This window comes from Salmo salar, chromosome ssa13 (genome assembly GCF_905237065.1).
Source record: "Salmo salar chromosome ssa13, Ssal_v3.1, whole genome shotgun sequence".
In the NCBI taxonomy this organism is placed as follows: Eukaryota; Metazoa; Chordata; class Actinopteri; order Salmoniformes; family Salmonidae; genus Salmo; species Salmo salar.
This window is the reverse complement of record NC_059454.1, coordinates 87,655,766-87,670,840: the sequence shown is the minus strand read 5'-3', so window position 1 is coordinate 87,670,840 and position 15,075 is coordinate 87,655,766. Positions and strand designations below refer to the sequence as shown.

General features: G+C 46.0%; 1 protein-coding gene across 1 annotated transcript in view; it reads right to left on the bottom strand.

Moving 5' to 3' along the window:
- Positions 1–15,075, bottom strand: part of LOC106568078 (unconventional myosin-XVIIIa) — a 111,262-nt gene that overhangs the window by 20,640 nt on the left and 75,547 nt on the right. The window contains exons 22-34 of the mRNA XM_014138085.2: positions 13,813–13,956; positions 13,431–13,520; positions 13,010–13,129; positions 12,732–12,846; positions 11,246–11,373; positions 10,954–11,108; positions 9,902–10,025; positions 9,374–9,574; positions 9,165–9,275; positions 8,724–8,828; positions 5,923–6,069; positions 5,596–5,709; positions 3,358–3,474 (exon numbers count right to left, since the gene is read on the bottom strand). Of these exons, the coding sequence (XP_013993560.1) occupies positions 3,358–3,474; positions 5,596–5,709; positions 5,923–6,069; positions 8,724–8,828; positions 9,165–9,275; positions 9,374–9,574; positions 9,902–10,025; positions 10,954–11,108; positions 11,246–11,373; positions 12,732–12,846; positions 13,010–13,129; positions 13,431–13,520; positions 13,813–13,956 (1,671 nt within the window). The remainder of the gene's footprint in view (positions 1–3,357; positions 3,475–5,595; positions 5,710–5,922; positions 6,070–8,723; positions 8,829–9,164; positions 9,276–9,373; positions 9,575–9,901; positions 10,026–10,953; positions 11,109–11,245; positions 11,374–12,731; positions 12,847–13,009; positions 13,130–13,430; positions 13,521–13,812; positions 13,957–15,075) is intronic.

Genomic DNA, 15,075 nt, shown 5'->3' with positions numbered 1-15,075 from the left:
TATCGCCCTCCAGGTTCCCTTGGAGAGTTCATCAATGAGCTTGACGCCTTGATAAGTTCCTTTCCTGAGGATGGCTCACCTCTCACAGTTCTGGGTGACTTTAACCTCCCCACGTCTACCTTCGACTCATTCCTCTCTGCCTCCTTCTTTCCACTCCTCTCCTCTTTCGACCTCACCCTCTCACCTTCCCCCCCTACTCACAAGGCAGGCAATACGCTTGACCTCATCTTTACTAGATGCTGTTCTTCCACTAATCTCATTGCAACTCCCCTCCAAGTCTCCGACCACTACCTTGTATCCTTTCTCCCTCTCGCTCTCATCCAACACTTCTCACTCTGCCCCTACTCGGATGGTATTGCGCCGTCCCAACCTTCGCTCTCTCTCTCCCGCTACTCTCTCCTCTTCCATCCTATCATCTCTTCCCTCTGCTCAAACCTTCTCCAACCTATCTCCTGATTCTGCCTCCTCAACCCTCCTCTCCTCCCTCTCTGCATCCTTTGATTTTCTCTGTCCCCTATCCTCCAGGCCGGCTCGGTCCTCCCCTCCTGCTCCGTGGCTCGACGACTCACTGCGAGCTCACAGAACAGGGCTCCGGGCAGCCGAGCGGAAATGGAGGAAAACTCGCCTCCCTGCGGACCTGGCATCCTTTCACTCACTCCTCTCTACATTCTCCTCTTCTGTCTCTGCTGCTAAAGCCACTTTCTACCACTCTAAACTCCAAGCATCTGCCTCTAACCCTAGGAAGCTCTTTGCTACCTTCTCCACCCTCCTGAATCCTACTCCCCCTCCCCCCCTCCTCCCTCTCTGCGGATGACTTCGTCAACCATTTTGAAAAGAAGGTTGACGACATCCGATCCTCGTTTGCTAAGTCAAACGACACCGCTGGTCCTGCTCACACTGCCCTACCCTGTGCTTTGACCTCTTTCTCCCCTCTCTCTCCAGATGAAATCTCGCGTCTTGTGACGGCCGGCCGCCCAACAACCTGCCCACTTGACCCTATCCCCTCCTCTCTTCTCCAGACCATTTCCGGAGACCTTCTCCCCTACCTCACCTCGCTCATCAACTCATCCTTGACCGCTGGCTACGTCCCTTCCGTCTTCAAGAGAGCGAGAGTTGCACCCCTTCTGAAAAAAACCTACACTCGATCCCTCCGATGTCAACAACTACAGACCAGTATCCCTTCTTTCCTTTCTCTCCAAAACTCTTGAACGTGCCGTCCTTGGCCAGCTCTCTTGCTATCTCTCTCAGAATGACCTTCTTGATCCTAATCAGTCAGGTTTCAAGACTGGGCATTCAACTGAGACTGCTCTTCTCTGTGTCGCGGAGGCTCTCCGCACTGCTAAAGCTAACTCTCTCTCCTCTGCTCTCATCCTTCTAGACCTATCTGCTGCCTTTGATACCGTGAACCATCAGATCCTCCTCTCCACCCTCTCCGAGCTGGGCATCTCCGGCGCCGCCCACGCTTGGATTGCGTCCCTACCTGACAGGTCGCTCCTACCAGGTGGCGTGGCGAGAATCTGTCTCCGCACCACGTGCTCTCACCACTGGTGTCCCCCAGGGCTCTGTTCTTGGCCCACTCCTATTCTCGCTATACACCAAGTCACTTGGCTCTGTCATATCCTCACATGGTCTCTCATATCATTGCTATGCAGATGACACAAATTAATCTTCTCCTTTCCCCCTTCTGACAACCAGGTGGCGAATCGCATCTCTGCATGTCTGGCAGACATATCAGTGTGGATGACGGATCACCACCTCAAGCTGAACCTCGGCAAGACGGAGCTGCTCTTCCTCCCGGGGAAGGACTGCCCGTTCCATGATCTCGCCATCACGGTTGACAACTCCCTTGTGTCCTCCTCCCAGAGTGCTAAGAGCCTTGGCGTGACCCTGGACAACACCCTGTCGTTCTCCACCAACATCAAGGCGGTGACCCGATCCTGTAGGTTCATGCTCTACAACATTCGCAGAGTACGACCCTGCCTCACACAGGAAGCGGCGCAGGTCCTAATCCAGGCACTTGTCATCTCCCGTCTGGATTATTGCAACTCGCTGTTGGCTGGGCTCCCTGCCTGTGCCATTAAACCCCTACAGCTCATCCAGAACGCCGCAGCCCGTCTGGTGTTCAACCTTCCCAAGTTCTCTCACGTCACCCCGCTCCTCCGCTCTCTCCACTGGCTTCCAGTCGAAGCTCGCATCCGCTACAAGACCATGGTGCTTGCCTACGGAGCTGTGAGGGGAACGGCACCTCCGTACCTTCAGGCTCTGATCAGGCCCTACACCCAAACAAGGGCACTGCGTTCATCCACCTCTGGCCTGCTGGCCCCCCTACCTCTGCGGAAGCACAGTTCCCGCTCAGCCCAGTCAAAACTGTTCGCTGCTCTGGCACCCCAATGGTGGAACAAGCTCCCTCACGACGCCAGGACAGCGGAGTCAATCACCACCTTCCGGAGACACCTGAAACCCCACCTCTTCAAGGAGTACCTGGGATAGGATAAAGTAATCCTTCTAACCCCCCCCCCTAAAAGATTTAGATGCACTATTGTAAAGTGGTTGTTCCACTGGATATTATAAGGTGAATGCACCAATTTGTAAGTCGCTCTGGATAAGAGCGTCTGCTAAATGACTTAAATGTAAATGTAAATATTTATACATCTTTAGAGTTTAATTTGGGAGATGGTAACTCGTTAAACAACTTCCTGGGTGCCCCAAATTCCTAATGAGTTAATTGTTACATGATTAATTTAATTGAGTAACAATTAAACATAGTTAGTTGATAACATAAATAACAGTTATCACATTAATGAAAGTCACGTCACGACAACATTCAACAGTGGGGCCTTATATAGACAGGTGTGTGCCTTTCCAAATCATGTCCAACCAATTGAATTTACCACAGGTGGACTCCAATCAAGTTGTAGAAACATCTCAAGTATGACCAATGGAAACAGGATGCACCTGAGCTCAATTTCGAGTTGCGTAGCAAAGGGTCTCAACACTGATGTAAATAAGGCATCTGTTTTTAATTTTTTATAGATTTTTCACTTTGTCATTATGGCATATTGTGTGTAGATTGATGGGGATTTTTTTTAACATTTAATACATTTTAGAATAAGGCTGTAACGTAAAAAAATGTAGAAAAAGTGAAGGGGTCTGCATATTTTCCAAATGCACTGTATGTACCATAGTCAGAGGACAGGTCTATAGAACTTTGGCTGTGTTGGATGTATTGTCCATGGTTAGAGGACAGGTCTATAGAACTGAGGAACTGAGGGTGTGTAGCTGAGAGGGATGTATGTACCATAGTTACAGGGCAGGTCTATAGAAAATAGGCTGTGTGGGTGTTGGGAGCAGGGTTACCTGGGAGACGGCAGCCTTGTGTTTCTTCATCAGCTCGTTCATGTCCTCCTGGTCCTCCTCCATACGAGACTGCAGGTCGTTCTTCTCCCTCTGCAGACGTGACACCTGCTCCTCAAGCTGAGAGAGAGAGACAGAGACATGCAAAATGTACCACCTAATCGCAAGCTGTTTTTCAACCAGAGCCAGTGACGGTAATCAATGGCCATCAGCTGATCAGTCCTAGACTCAAGCAGTATTGAATGGTCATCAGCTGGCCAGTCCTAGACCCAAGCAGTATTGAATGGTCATCAGCTGGCCAGTCCTAGACCCAAGCAGTGTGGAATGGTGATCAGCTGGCCAGTCCTAGACCCAAGCAGTGTGGAATGGTGATCAGCTGGCCAGTCCTAGACCCAAGCAGTGTGGAATGGTGATCAGCTGGCCAGTCCTAGACCCAAGCAGTGTGGAATGGCCATCTAATGGATAGGGGGTGGATTAGTGTGATTTACTATAAATCAGACCTGATTGGGTCATTTAGGCCTTCAGACAGATCTGTGTGGCCAATGCACCATGTATTAGCTTGGCACTAGCGTCCTAAGGCAGATCATCCAATTTTCTCTGGAGGGAAAGACACCTGTAGCCTTCGCTCTAATTTATGTGCTCTGTCACCTGGAAAACAAAGGACAATGCCCAAGGACTAGTCAGCCCTTATCCCTCTGAGGGGTCCAAAATGTAGCTCTATTACAGTATCCAGAGGACTTACTATTGTGATAGAATGTATGGTATCTATCTGAAACGTGTTCCCTGAGGATACCTCTTGACGCTATCTATATGATCTTTCTGATAACTTGTATCTGTACAGGGTGAACTCTGAATTACTCCATTATGCAAATAATTTGTATTGTCTTCTCAGGAATTCTGTCTTATTTACATTGGTCTCGTCCCTCACACAAGCCTTTAAATGCTGTGACACCCTGTGGAGATCGGGCCTGGGAGTGTTTAGGTTACTGTAAACTTGGTATCGTTTGATTGGTCAATGGTGGTTCGTTTTGGGTTGAAAGGTTACACCTTCAGATGTTATAAATGAAATTAAATGCCTTTGTTCTCTCTCATCTCTCTTATCCTGTATCCAGTCCATGTAGGAAGGTTGTATGATCAATTATAATTTCATAGCCTTCTAGGCCTCTGGCTTAGTAGGCATTTCTTTGTTCATGTTGTCTTCTAAGTTAACTCAGGATCTATATGCCTAAAAGTATACTTTGTAGTGCTTGTTAATGATTTGTAACTGCATGCCTTGTATGTGAATCCATTCACTGTACAATGTTAATTAAACAGCTGTCTTTGATAGACAATTCTCAGACCAATTCTTGCTAGTCAACGTCAAATCATTGCCTAAACCTTGCTTGTATATTTTAAATGATCTTTATGTCGTCAGATAAACATTTGAATAGGCTAATTGCTTAGTCTCATTACAAGTCACATGTGATGTATATATAATATACTGTATATCATACACATGATAAATATTACTGCCCACTACCCACCCTCAGTATGCCTTCCCAAACTAGACACATTTAGAAAACCTTTGATAGCCATAAACACACCAATCAGCAGCTCAGACTACACAGCCGTCATGACTCTGCCCTCCTCAGAGGGAGGACTCTCCTGGGGAGACGATTATGGAACGCATTAAAGACTAAAAAAATATAAACAAACTTAATTAATCCATTAGCACATAACCGAGAAAAGCAACATTCCCAGAAAAAAAGACTCATCATTTCAATGTTCGACGATGGCGGGGAGATGTGAACATATTCATGGCAGTGTTTTTACACAATATTAAAATATTCTGCTGTGTGTAAAAAAGAGGGAGTAAAAAATGCAACAGGTTCTCCTGCTGTTTCTAACACTGTGGTTTGTTTTTGTTGTGTCGTCAAAAACGTGGTAAAATGCTGTAATTACGCAGTGTTGCAGAGATTACATATTTGAACCCCCACTCTGTCTCTACACAATGAATACTTGGCTAAGACACACAGAGGGATGTATGAAGGAGACTCATAGTGTATCCAACAGTGGACTAAAGAAACAAACACCAAAAGATAGATTTTGAGTGGTATTTTCCTTTAAAATGAAATGGAAATACAGCACACTGATGTGGACTTACTCCATACTCTGTGTGCAGTTCACAGTAGGCATTAGGCAGGTATAATGGTTGGGAGTCCTCTCAAAGAGAGCTTGGCAACGGAAGGATCTCTCACTCACCGACATCTTGACTTTGACCACTTCCTCCATCTGGATGTGCAGGTCCTCGATCTCCATCTCCATGCCCTTACGAGACTTCACTGCCACCGCACACGTGAACTCTGACTCCTCCAGCTGTGAAGGGAGATATAGCAGGAGGAGGAAGAGAGGATTGCAAGGTCCGGGTGAAAAGCTAAAACTCAACACCGTGTCCTTGATCAGGAGAGCAAGCGCAATACTTTTTGACAGGATTATTTGTAGTAGTAAAGCTGTCAGAACGTCACTAACGTACGGGATTGACATGATGATAATAAGATGGGCCATGTAGTGTAATGTAGGATGGTGTACCTGGTTTTTGAGCTGGGCGGTCTCTCTCTTACTGAGGGCGTTGTTCTTCAGGTGGTCCAGCATGATCTGGGCATCAGCCAGCAGCACCTTGGTGCGTTTCAGGTCCTTCCTCAGCCTCTTCTCGGTCTCCACGTCCCTGCAGCCCACCTAGAGTAGAACACCTAAACAGTAACTACTGTGCAGCTCACAGTGTTCACCATGAGCTCCCACCTCACAGCAAACTATCAGAGCCCAATACAAGATCCAGAGGTAGCTCTTCTTGTGTTTAACATAATAATCAGTATTTAAATAACAAATAATCAAATTGAAAAGTATTTCAAATCAAATGTTATTTGCCACACGCTTCGTAAACAACAGGTGTAGACTAACAGTGAAATGCTTACTTACGGTCCTTTTCCAACAATGCAGAGTTAAAGTTAAGATACAAATACATATAAATTGAAAGTGACAAGGAATAAATACACCGTGAAAAACTAATAAAAATAAATGTCTATATACAGGGAGTACCAGTATCGAGACAATGTCCAGGGGTATGAAGTAATTGAGATAGCTGTACATATAGGTAGGTGTGAAGTGACTAGGCAACAGGATAGAGACAGTAGCAGCAGCATATGTGAAAGTGTGTGTGTGTAAGTGTGTGTGTGTGTGTGTGTGTGTGTGTGTGTGTGTGTGTGTGTGTGTGTGTGTGTGTGTGTGTGTAGTAGAGTCCAGTGTATGTGCATAGATTCAGTGCAAGAGAGTTAGTGCAAAAAAGTGTCAATGCAGGTAGTCTGGGTAACCATTTGACTAGCTAAATAGCAGTCTTGTTTAGAAGTCTTATGGCTTGGGGGTAGCAGCTGTTCAGGGTCCTGTTGATTCCAGACTTGGTGCATTGGTACCGCTTGCCATGCAGTAGCAGCGAGCACAGTCTGGGCCTTCCTCTGACACCACCTGGTATAGAGGTCCTGGATGGCAGGAAGCTTGGCCCTCTTCACGACTGTCGTGGTTTATTTGGACCATAATTGTTTGTTGGTGATGTGGACACCAAGCTTTCAACCTGCTCCACTGCAGCCCCGTCGATGGGAATGGGGCGGGCTCGGTCTGCCTTTTGTGGCAGGGTAGACATTTGTTGATCCTTGATGTTCAGTTGTAGAAGCAACTCATCCCTTTAATTATTACTAGTAATACATTTGTTTCAGAAAAACAAAGCATGCTCATCTGTTTATTTTGTATGTTTTTGGTGTAATTATGGTGAAAATATATTTTAGGTTGGTAAAACAAATCTGAGTTTTGGACCAAAAAGTTAATTTCCCACCCTGAGCGTGATCACACAGTCATCTGGAACAGCATCTCACACATAGTTCAGTGTTGCTTGCATCGAAGCGAGCATAGAAGGCATTTAGCTCGTCTGGTAGACTCGTGTCACTGGGCACTCATGACTGGGTTTCCCTTTGTAATCCGTGATAGTTTGCAAGCCCTGTCACATGCGACGAGCATCAGATCCAGTGTAGTAGGTTTTGATCTTAGTCCTGTATTGACGCTTTGCCTGTTTGATGGTTCGTCGGAGGACGTAGTGCGATTTCTTATAAGCATCCAGGTTAGTGTCCTACTCCTTGAAAGCGAAAGCTCTATCTTTTAGCTCAGTGCAGATGTTGCCTGTAATCCATGGCTTCTGGTTGGGATATGTACATACGGTCACTGTGGGGACGAAGTCGTCGACGCACTTATTGATGAAGCCGGTGACTGATGTGGTAAAATTCTCAATGCTATCGGATGAATCCTGGAACATATTCCAGTCTGTGCTAGCAAAACGGTCCTGTAGCTTAGCATCTGCTTCATCGAACCACTTCCAAATTGAGCACGTCACTGGTACTTCCTGTTTAAGTTTATGCTTGTAAGCAGGAATCATGAGGATAGAGTTATAGTCATATTTGCCAAATGGAGGGTAAGGGAGAGCTTTGCATGCATTTCTGTGTGTGGAGTAAAGGTGGTCTAGAGTTTTTTTCCCTGTAGTTGCACAGGTGGCAAGCTGGTAGAAATTAGGTAAAATGGATGTCAGTTTCCCTGCATTAAAGTCCCCAGCCACTATAAGCCTTGTATAGGTGTCCTTAGTGCAAGCATCCGTTTGTGGTGGTAAGTAGACAGCGAATAAAAATATAGATGAAAACTCTCTTGGTAAATAGTATGGTCTACAGCTTATCATGAGTTATTCTAACTCAGGCAAGCAGAACCTGGAGACTTCCTTAATATTAGAGATCGCGCACCAGCTGTTGTTAACAAAGACACACACACCCGCCCCTAAGTTTACGAAACTCTGCTGTTCTGCTCTGCCGATGCATTGAAAAACCAGCTAGATCTATATTAACCATGTCCTCGTTCAGCCACGACTCCGTGAAGCATAGGATATTACAGTTCTTCAGGTCCCGTTGATAGGATTGTTTCAAAACGGATCTCGTCCAGTTTGTTCTCCAGTGATTGCACATTCGCCAATAGAACAAAGGGTAGAGGCGATTTATTTACTCACCTCCGTAGTTTTGTCAGGCTGCCCCCAAGTCAGCCTCTATATCACCGTATTTTCCTCTTCCGAGTATCGGAGATTAGGACCTGGTCCCAGTGAGCAGTATGTCCAGCGCGGCCGAGTCATTGAAATAAAATTCTTCATCCAAATTCGAGGTTAGTGATTGCTGTTCTGATGTCCAGAAGCTCTTTTCGGTCATAGGAAACGATGGAGGAAACATTATATCCATCCCATGTGACAACATTTATACAACATTTGAACCCATGTGTGACGCACACACACACAGTGGTCAGTGACAGTGTACCTGGTCCTGGGCAGACAGTAGCTTGGCCTCCAGCTCTCTCCTCTCACGCAGGACTTTCTGCTTGTCATCATACTCCTCCTCCAGCTGTACCTCCATCTGCTTCAGCTGTAGGATGGACAGACCGACAAGATAAGACAGGAGGAAGGTCAGTAGACTCAGGACAGGAACTACACATTCATTGGGACAGGCTGACAGATGACCATCACTGCAGTGTCACCCACCAACATCTACCACACCACATGTTGTCCTCATAGGTCTAAAGTCAGAGGGCCAGATCAATGTCATACTACATGTGGCACTATATGTTGGACTGTCAATGTGAAATGACTGTGTAGAAGAAGTTCCCTGCAAATGTGTCATTATAGATGTATGTGGTCAAAACAACATGTCAAGTAGACAGCAATTACCAGATCTCATCAGTCATATGTGCATCCCTCTTACCTTCTTACTGCAGGACTGCCTGATCTCCTCCACCTCCTCATCCTTGCCATCGATGTCTTTAGATTGGGTCTGCCGCAGACTCACCATCCCCATCTCCAGACGCAGCTTGGCCTGAAGCACACACACACACACACACACACCAAATAGACAGTTCTAGACTGGCAACTCCTATATGGGCTCTGTATTCCTCCCCTATTCACCTCCTTCACCTGCTCCAGCATCTGGATGGTCCCGGCCTGTTCATCCAGCTCCTCCTCCTGGTCTTTGACCTTGGCTTCCAGGTCGCGGAGCATCTTCTTGGTCTTGGACAGCGATGCCTCATCCTTGGACTCCTGGGATGACAGGTCCTTTAGCTCCGCCTCCAGATGCTCCACCTTCAGCTGGATGGCACAGAGCTCCATGTCCTTGTCCTGCAGGCAGGGGGCAGCACAGAGACATGGACACTCAGAGACATGGACACTCAGAGACATGGACACTCAGAGACATGGACACTCAGAGACATGGACACTCAGAGACATGGACACTCAGAGACATGGACACTCAGAGACATGGACACTCAGAGACATGGACACTCAGAGACATGGACACTCAGAGACATGGACACTCAGAGACATGGACACTCAGAGACATGGACACTCAGAGGATTCTTGGACTAGGCCAGACATTCAGAGGACATGGACTCCCCAGGGGGAACAATTACATTATGATCCGTCATCTGTGTCCAGGTTATACTGTACCTGCAGCTGCTGGCACAGACTGAACCGCTCCCCTGTCATCATGTCTCTCTCCCGGCCCAGCTTCTCTCTCTGTGTCCTCTCTCTCAGCACTTCGTCCTGGGCCTGGCTCTGCTCCAAGTCAAACCTGCAACACACGTTACACTACTGACAGGCCTTCATACAGACCTCTCCTTCACTCTCCACCGAGTCTTACAGAAAAAGTATAAATATTACAGATCATTTTCATCCAATAGATTGTTGGACGCTATGAATGAAGTGGAAGATTTAATGAGGCAAGCAACAACACTTTCAGTCTAAGAAAATATTTAAGCAGGCCCATTTGTTGAGTTAAATCATTTAGAAGTCAATTCACTGCGATAAGAGGAAGCATTTCACCTCCTCTCATCCCACTGAAGACTATTACTAACAGTACAGCCTCCATTCTAGACTCATTATAAGCACTCAGCTTTAAAATGTTAACAGTTAGCTGTTAATTTACAAACGCATTCTAATCATGACCATAATGTTCTATTCAAATGTCTGGGGCAGCCACACTTAGGAGTGTTCAACTGCATTGTGAAGTGTTCTGAACTGTCAGCTCCCTTAATTCTCTCTTTTCTTCTCTAAGAGAAGCGGTCCACGGCTTTGCACAGCTGAAAATGATTACTCCCACAAAGCATCTTCAATTAGCCCCAAGGGAGAGATCACATTCTGCCACAGCACAAACCTCTCAAGTGCTAAAAGTCTGACTCATTTTCTCAGCTAATGCAATTACACCGATTACAGCCCATCTCTATTCTCTGTTCAAATGAAAAAAAAAAGTATTAGTCTCCTGGATAGGTCAGCTAGTGTACGTGAGGACGTTTCAGGAGACAAAAGAAGCAGGTTCCTCACTTTTCACTATTTTGGGATGGTAAGGCATCTAGTGCTGTATGTGTCCAAATTGAGGTTCCTTAGAAAAACATTTCTATAGTCATTATTCTTAAACCAGAGCTGTTGAATGACGGCTTTGCTCTTGTGTATTAGTGTGTGCGCCTGTGTGCCTGCAAATGTGAGTGGGTGCGTGTACATACTTCCTCTGTTTCTTCTCCAGGTCATGGTTGCGGCTCTGCTGGCCCTCCAGGTGCAGCTTGGTGTCCTGCAGCTCAGCCGTCAGTCTGCTACACTTCTTCTTCAGCTGCTGCACAGAGCGCTGCACTTCATCGTTGTCAGCCTGCAGGTCAGTCAGCTACACACACACACACACACACACACACACACACACAATAAGTATGAATGTTATGATGCATATGAACATAACTCCAGTGAATATGTGCACCAGAGTAATACATGATAAGGCCAGAATGAGTAACACCCAGGCCATACCTTCCTCTCCAGAGGTCTTTTACTCTGCTGCTCAGTCTCTAGCATGTCTTCAAACTCCTGCTGCAATCTCTTCTTGGTGAACTCAGTCTCCCGGATGGCTCGGTCGTACTTCAGACGCCACTCTCCTCCTGTGGGACAGACCAGTGACAGTACATAGGGTCAGGGAGTGACCGAGACAGACCATGTGACATTCGGAGTGACCGATCCTCTGATGCTGGACTGGCTGACTGAACAAGGCTTAATGCAGCTGAGGATCAGAATATAGAAAGAGCTGCTGTGTGTCTCACATACACATGTTGCCAATAACAGACAAACTTTTATTCTACCAAACTCTTCATCATGACTTGACAATACAAATGGAAAAAGCTTCAAGGGAACAAGAATATCCCTCAAGATATCGTCTCTAGGTAAGATGACATTCAAAGTTTAACAACTACCAGTAGATACACTTCAAAACTGACCGGACACCAGTGAAACAGACTATAGAATCTGTAAGAGTTTAGTGGAGACGCAGAACCTAATATGGCATATAGAGCTGTACCTGGGCCCACAGCAGTGGCTGTCAGTGCCTATCTACACTAGAGTAGTGGAGACTAGAAGACTGGCCAGGTTCATTTATCAAAATCGCATTATGATCATTGGTGTTTTTTCAGAGGCAAACAGACACAGCTTAGAAAGTGGCCCATGGTATTTATGAAGGGTGTTGTGTGACTCATCACTAGTACAATATCTGAGACTACATACAGTAGGATAATTGGGTTAAAAGTTGCATAATGACATGTTGTCCATGAATTGGCCCACCTATGGATTTACAGGTGTGGAATTAACATGTTTGAGAGGCTCTCCATCCCCCTTCCCACAGGAACACTGTAACAGACATGTGCATATTTAAAGAATAATGACAGCTTCCAGGAGCCACCGGCTTTGATCCACAAGATTATTTCCTCATTTATCTGAAACCTTCAAACTCTGGCTTTATTCTTGAGGATGTGGGGGCCGGGTACTCGAGCGCCTTGATTTAGGGGCAGAGAGACTGAAGGACAATACACTCACAGCATGATGCCGCGCTAACTGCAGAAGGAGATCAGAGACAAAGAGCGAGAGAGGACTAAGGCCTGACAGTGGGCATTTTAATCGCACACCTGTAAATCCATAGAAGATGAGCCAATTCATTGACAACATGTCATTATGCAACTTTTGACCCAATTATCCTACTGTATGTAGTCTCAGATATTGTACTAGTGATGAGTCACACAACACCCTTCATAAATACCATGGGTCACTTTCTAAGCTGTGTCTGTTTGCCTCTGAAAAAACACCAATGATCATAATGCAATTTACAACCTAACCTTTACTATGTAATACATGGGTATCCTCTTTTACAAGTAGTTAAATGCATTACCTTTCCCCAACAATAATTACAACCGAATATTTGCCATGCATACAGTGGGTTTTGTGTGGATAGTCTATAGGCATCAGAACTCACCTGAATCGTCATCATCGTCCACGTCCTCGTTGAGCTCTGCTGTTCTGATGAGACGAGCCTCCATCACCTCCATCTCCATACACTCCATCTGCTTCTTCATCAAGTCAAACATAGCCTAAGGTAGACAGAATATTCAATATTCCCGCTACGAAATATTATGTCCATGCTCCATCTTACATGTCCTATTACTTACGCTCACTGACAACCAAAATGGACTAGTCAACAGTAGTGTAAGTACAGCTACTCAAGAGTGAGTGAGTGCATGCGTCTGTCTGTACCTGCAGGTCCTTCATGTCTTTCTCCAGTTTCAGTCTCTCAGACGTCTCGGTCTCCAGCAGCTGGGAAGCCGACTCTCCAGCGTTCCTCTCGTCTGCAAGCTCTGCTGACAACTCTGAGATCTGGAGGAACACACAGCAGTCAATGTGTATGCCCCATGGCCCGGCCTATCTTCAGTCACAGCAGCAATCGACAAACTCACCATCAAAAGGCTTCCTATGAAGCCTGAGAGTGATATCCTCAGACTACTTTTCTTATCACAGACGGAGTCAAACAATGAACAACGGTGGACTGTTTGAGTTGATAACCTGACACAGCTTCTGGTGAATAAAGCCAGTATGACTGAACTACTGTTTACCACCTCTGCAGCAAACACTCTTTTCCAGAATGCAGTGCATAGAAGAAAGGCCCCAGGAGACTCACCCTGCTCTCCAGTTGATCACTGTTCAATCTCACTTTGTTTCTCTCTTCCTCTGTCTTCTCCAGCTTTCCCTTCAGATGCTGGATCTCCTCCTGGAAGAGAACATACAGTAAAAGGACAATTATAAGAATGGGAAAGAGATTGTAGAAACAGCCGAGGTAGCCATGTTGGAATCCTATGCAACACTAAGGAGATATTTGCCACTCCCAGCTGACATCATACGGCAATTCTGGAGAGTCGACTCATGGTTGTGGGTAAGCAAACACCCATTTTCAAACATGCAAACCCTTACTTTAGTCATGAGGAGCAGATTTGCAGTGGGTGTGAGGTTGGATGGCTAAGCAGTCAGACATGTCCAGTACAGACAGAGACAGGGATACTCACGTCTTTTCCTCTGATCTGTTCCTCTGTGAGCTGCGCCTCAATGAGGGGCCGTACAGTTGTAAACAGCTTCCACCAGGGCCAGCCCTTCACTCCTTTGTTCTTCGTGATGTTCTTCTGGATGCAGCGGATGGCCAGGTCATGGGTCTGCCCAGCACACAGAGAGAAAGAGTGGGTGTGACTGTACTGGATGGGCTGAGAGTACAGCATAGTGCAGTGCAGAGGTTCAGTGCAGCAGAGCTCTCTCTACTAGGCCTACAGAGTACAGAAATAGTCTGTGTTATGTGGATCTCTGGTCCTAACTACAGAGAAATAATAACTCATCAGATTAGTATTATCAGTCTAAACTCCACTGTGATCTACTCTAGTTCTCACTAAACCCCACATGTACTTTTACCAGTCAAAGTTTGGACACACCTACTCATTCAAGGGTTTTTCTTTATTTGTACTATTTTCTAGAATGTATAATAATAGTGAAGACATCAAAACTATGAAATAACACATATGGACTCATGTAGTAACCAAAAAAAAAAAAACAGTATTAAACAACTCAAATATATTTCATATGAGATTCTTCAAAGTAGCCACACTTTGGCTTGATGACAGCTTTGACACTCTTGGCATTCTCTCAACCAGCTTCACCTGGAATGCTTTTCCAACAGTCTAGAGTTCCCACATATGCTGAGCACTTGTTGGCTGCTTTTCCTTCACTCTGTGGTCCAACTCAACCCAAACCATCTCAATTGGGTTGAGGTCAGGTGATTGTGGAGGCCAGCTCATCTGACGCAGCACTCCATCACGCTCCTTCTTGGTCAAATAGACCTTACACAGCCTGGAGGTGTGTTTTGGGTCATTTTTCTGTTGAAAAACAAAATGATAGTCCCACTAAGCCCAAACCAGATGGGATGGCGTATCACTGCAGAATGCTGTGGTAGCCACGTTGCATTCAAGTGTGCCTTGAATTCTAAATAAAATCTGACAGTGTCACCAGCAAAGCACTCCCACACCAAAACACCTCCTCCTCCATGCTTCACGGCGGGAACCACACATGCGGAGATCATCCGTTCACCTGCTCTGCGTCTCACAAAAGACACGGTGGCAACCACAAATCTCTCATTTGGACTCATCAGACCAAAGGACAGATTTCCACTGGTCTAATGTCCATTGCTCGTGTTTCTTGGCCCAAACAAGAATCTTCTTATTGGTGTCCTTCAGTAGTGGCTTCTTTGCAGCAATCGCAGCAATCGACCATGAAGGAAGTCACCT